The following is a 3,425-nucleotide window of genomic DNA, read 5'->3' on the forward strand; positions in this document are numbered from 1 at the left end:
CAAAAAAAAAATATATATATATATATATATTTTAAAGTGTAATAATTCTGTGATTATTGTCAGTCATCCTGGTCAGGATTCTAGACTTTCAAGTTAGACTTTCTGCACTTCCCATCATCCCTTTGTTTACATTCTCTCCCGCTAGCTTAAAGCCTCTCACAAACACCAACCTAAAACACCAACTTAAAACCGGTGAAATATAGGAAGCTATCATGCTGTACAGTTTTGAGTCACAACTTGAACGTAGAAAATGAAGACATTGATGGATCTAGTCGTATTTTTGACATCACACCTACAAGCTTTTTCCAACTGCATTTTTTTGTCTACTCCTGATTCACGATATAAATAAAGAAATACTCAGGAATGGAAGTATAACCTTAACTATTATATATATATATATATATATATATATATATATATATATATATATATATATCATGCATCATCAGATTAATGCTATAAGAGCGTGTTAAAAACACAATATTCATCAGAGTGGATCTTTAAAAGGTTGATCTCTACTATGTTTTGCACCCAAACATATGTAGGGATGTTTGTAGATAAACATAAAAACACATAATTTACTAAAAGCGATCCAAAAGAAACGCTTCCATACAAAGCATAAAACACGTTTCAATCACATGCAAGACAGGAAGTGTGTGTGGAGACTAAACCATGAACAGTGTCTTTGTTCAAGGTCCACGTCTTATCAACACCTGCCCTCCAAAGCTGTGCACACACACGCACACACACACATTTGGATGACTACTAGAGCACAGTGCACCAGCACTAGGAGTCTAAAAAATCCTGCTGTGGTTGCAGAAGTGATGGAGATCTTTAACTTTTACAGCATCTTTATTTATATATGTGTGTGTACCTCTGTTGGGCCCCTGGAAGACCACAGACTTTCCCAGTTCGACTCCCAGCCGCCTGTGAAACAGAGAAAACACGCGTGTTTTCAGCCACCGTGAAATCCCACGACTATCCGCTGACTGCTGTGTCACAGACTCACTGACACGAGGCATCAGTCACGATGCTCATTCATTTACTCAACCACACACAACCAAAAAAAAGATAACGCCACAATCTGTATCACCACAAATACACGTTTAAAATGATTCCCAATGATGCTTTAACCCAGAGGAAGCTGCTACAAACAAAGACGCTTCCTATAAGGAAAAGGTAAACATGAGTTAGCTGGTCATGAATGACGTAGTACTCACTCTGTTATCTTCTTGGCTAATTCTGTGCACGCTGCGGTCGAGTTAGCAGAAAAAACGCGGTAGCCACTTTTGGCGACATTCATTCTAGGACTGTGTCGTTCTTGTTCGGCTTACAAACCCGTCACGCGCGCTCCCCGACAGCCAGACCGACTGAACGTGTTTTATGGCGCTGTCGCAAAGGTAGCTAACGGCTGCTCCACTGCCTGCTCCGTCACTTTATACCAAACTTAACGGCCGACACTTCGCTCGTAAGGAAAAAAATGTATTCTTTTGAAAATATATATATATTAACTTAGGAATAGTTTTTAATTTTTAATTTACTTAGGCGTATTTTATATTGAAACGCATACTGTTGTTCGCAATAGGAGGAAAAAAAAGGACCGACTGTTCTACTTTGAGGGTAACTGAAGAGCTATGCTCCGAACTACGGCAAGCTCATTGTGACAAACTTTTTGACTGTGTTTGGCGAAGTATCAAACTGATTTGATATTTATGCAAGTATTTAAAAAATTTAATTTATATGCCGTTAAAAATGTATACAAGTTAAAATAAACATTAAAGATTCATTGAATTTGTAGAATTAAAACAATTGCTTGTTTATTTTATCTTTCTTCTTTTTTGCCATTTTTTGAGGATCAAAGAGCTTCATTAGTAACACATATACATAATTCACATTACTTATTATTAATTATTCACATGTATTTATTTATTGAAGAAAAATCAATTTACACATCTTTTATTTTATGTAAGTTAAATCTTCTCGGGCCATTTTTTTATTTATTTTAGAATTAGAATTTGTTTGTTTGCTTTGTTTTTTTATGGTCAGATAACTGGACATAAGTTTCATTAATAATATATATCATTATTCCACATTTAGTAGAGAAAACTGGCTATGAACACATTTCTAAATAACAGAACACAAATGTGTTTTTTAAAGTTGTTTTCAAGCTAATCATGGCTTGCATTAAGAAAAAAAGTATGCATCCACAATGTTAAGTGTTTTTTATAATAAATATTTTGCATATCTTACTAAATTGAGATCAATAAGCTCCAGAGCTGAAGTCCAAAATGAACAAATTGTTGCAGAAATAGTGTGTATGAAAGGAATTTAACAGATTCAGAAAATAGATGGATGGATGTTGCAGAAATGATAATTACTAAAATAAATAGCTGACAGTTACATTAAAGTGTAGTTTGGTTAAAAAAAGAAAAAAACTTTTCCTCATGATACCAGAATATTCCATGGGGTGGCAGCAGACAGCCACAATTTGTTTTTATTAGTAACCAACACAATTGAGATATATATATATATATATATATATATATATATATATTTATAAAACAAATATTCCTCTAAAAATATGCAGTATTTTTTTCATATATTCCCTCTGATCAATAATAATTGCCTTTTGTGATGATAAACATGCAATTCCACAAATGTTTTCATCTTGTTAAGAGTTAAGTGTTATCTTGATTCATTCGCACCATTGCAATGAAAGAAGACTTTGGACAAACTCATTGTCCTTTATGCATTCAGTGGTTACAGGACAGTTCACATTTCCAAATTCCATCAAAAATACAAAGTAAACGGTGAAGTATTTAGTCATCTGTAATTCAGACAGAAACCAGTTAGTGCTGACATCCTTAAAAAAAAAACTGGATGCTGACAACATAGAATGAAAAGATCACACCTGCTCTCACCATGTAGCTAACCAGCGTGCTTCAAGGAGGCCTGTTTGGTTTTGACACTTGAAACTCGTTTTAAAAAAAGCAAATGCTGCCAAAGACACATGAATGAAAACAGAGAAGATAAAACATCCAACTGAGAGGTTTGTGGGAAAGTTTCAGAGGAAACAAAAGACTAATATCACTAAAATGGTGGGAAAACATTCTGCAAATTTTAAAATGTTTAAATTGTGTGTTTTTTCTAGAATATATTGTGTGGGGAAATGTCAGTCAAATGATGTCCATTTTTTATGTTAAATAGCTTCATTTGGATTGTTTTGGTGCAGGAATATCATAGTTATTATTATTCTTATATGATCAATATTAAAAAAAGGAATATTATAGTTATTATTATTCTTATATGATCAATATATAAAAAAAATGCATCTGTTAAGGTTCATCTTCATTTTATTCAAGTTGTTTTGTTGTGTAGCTGTAGTTGTGTACAGCTGGATCTGGCATCATTTTTTTTTCTTTTTG

General features: G+C 33.5%; 1 protein-coding gene across 1 annotated transcript in view; it reads right to left on the bottom strand.

Moving 5' to 3' along the window:
* LOC112146358 (phosphoribosyl pyrophosphate synthase-associated protein 1) overlaps positions 1–1,472 on the bottom strand; it is a gene marked incomplete at its 5' end in the record, with an annotated part of 11,604 nt that extends 10,132 nt beyond the window's left edge. The window contains 2 exon segments of the mRNA XM_024272146.1: positions 875–927; positions 1,221–1,472. Of these exon segments, the coding sequence (XP_024127914.1) occupies positions 875–927; positions 1,221–1,303 (136 nt within the window).
* Between the last annotated feature and the right edge of the window lie 1,953 nt (positions 1,473–3,425).

This window comes from Oryzias melastigma, linkage group LG8 (genome assembly GCF_002922805.2).
Source record: "Oryzias melastigma strain HK-1 linkage group LG8, ASM292280v2, whole genome shotgun sequence".
Classification (NCBI taxonomy): Eukaryota; Metazoa; Chordata; class Actinopteri; order Beloniformes; family Adrianichthyidae; genus Oryzias; species Oryzias melastigma.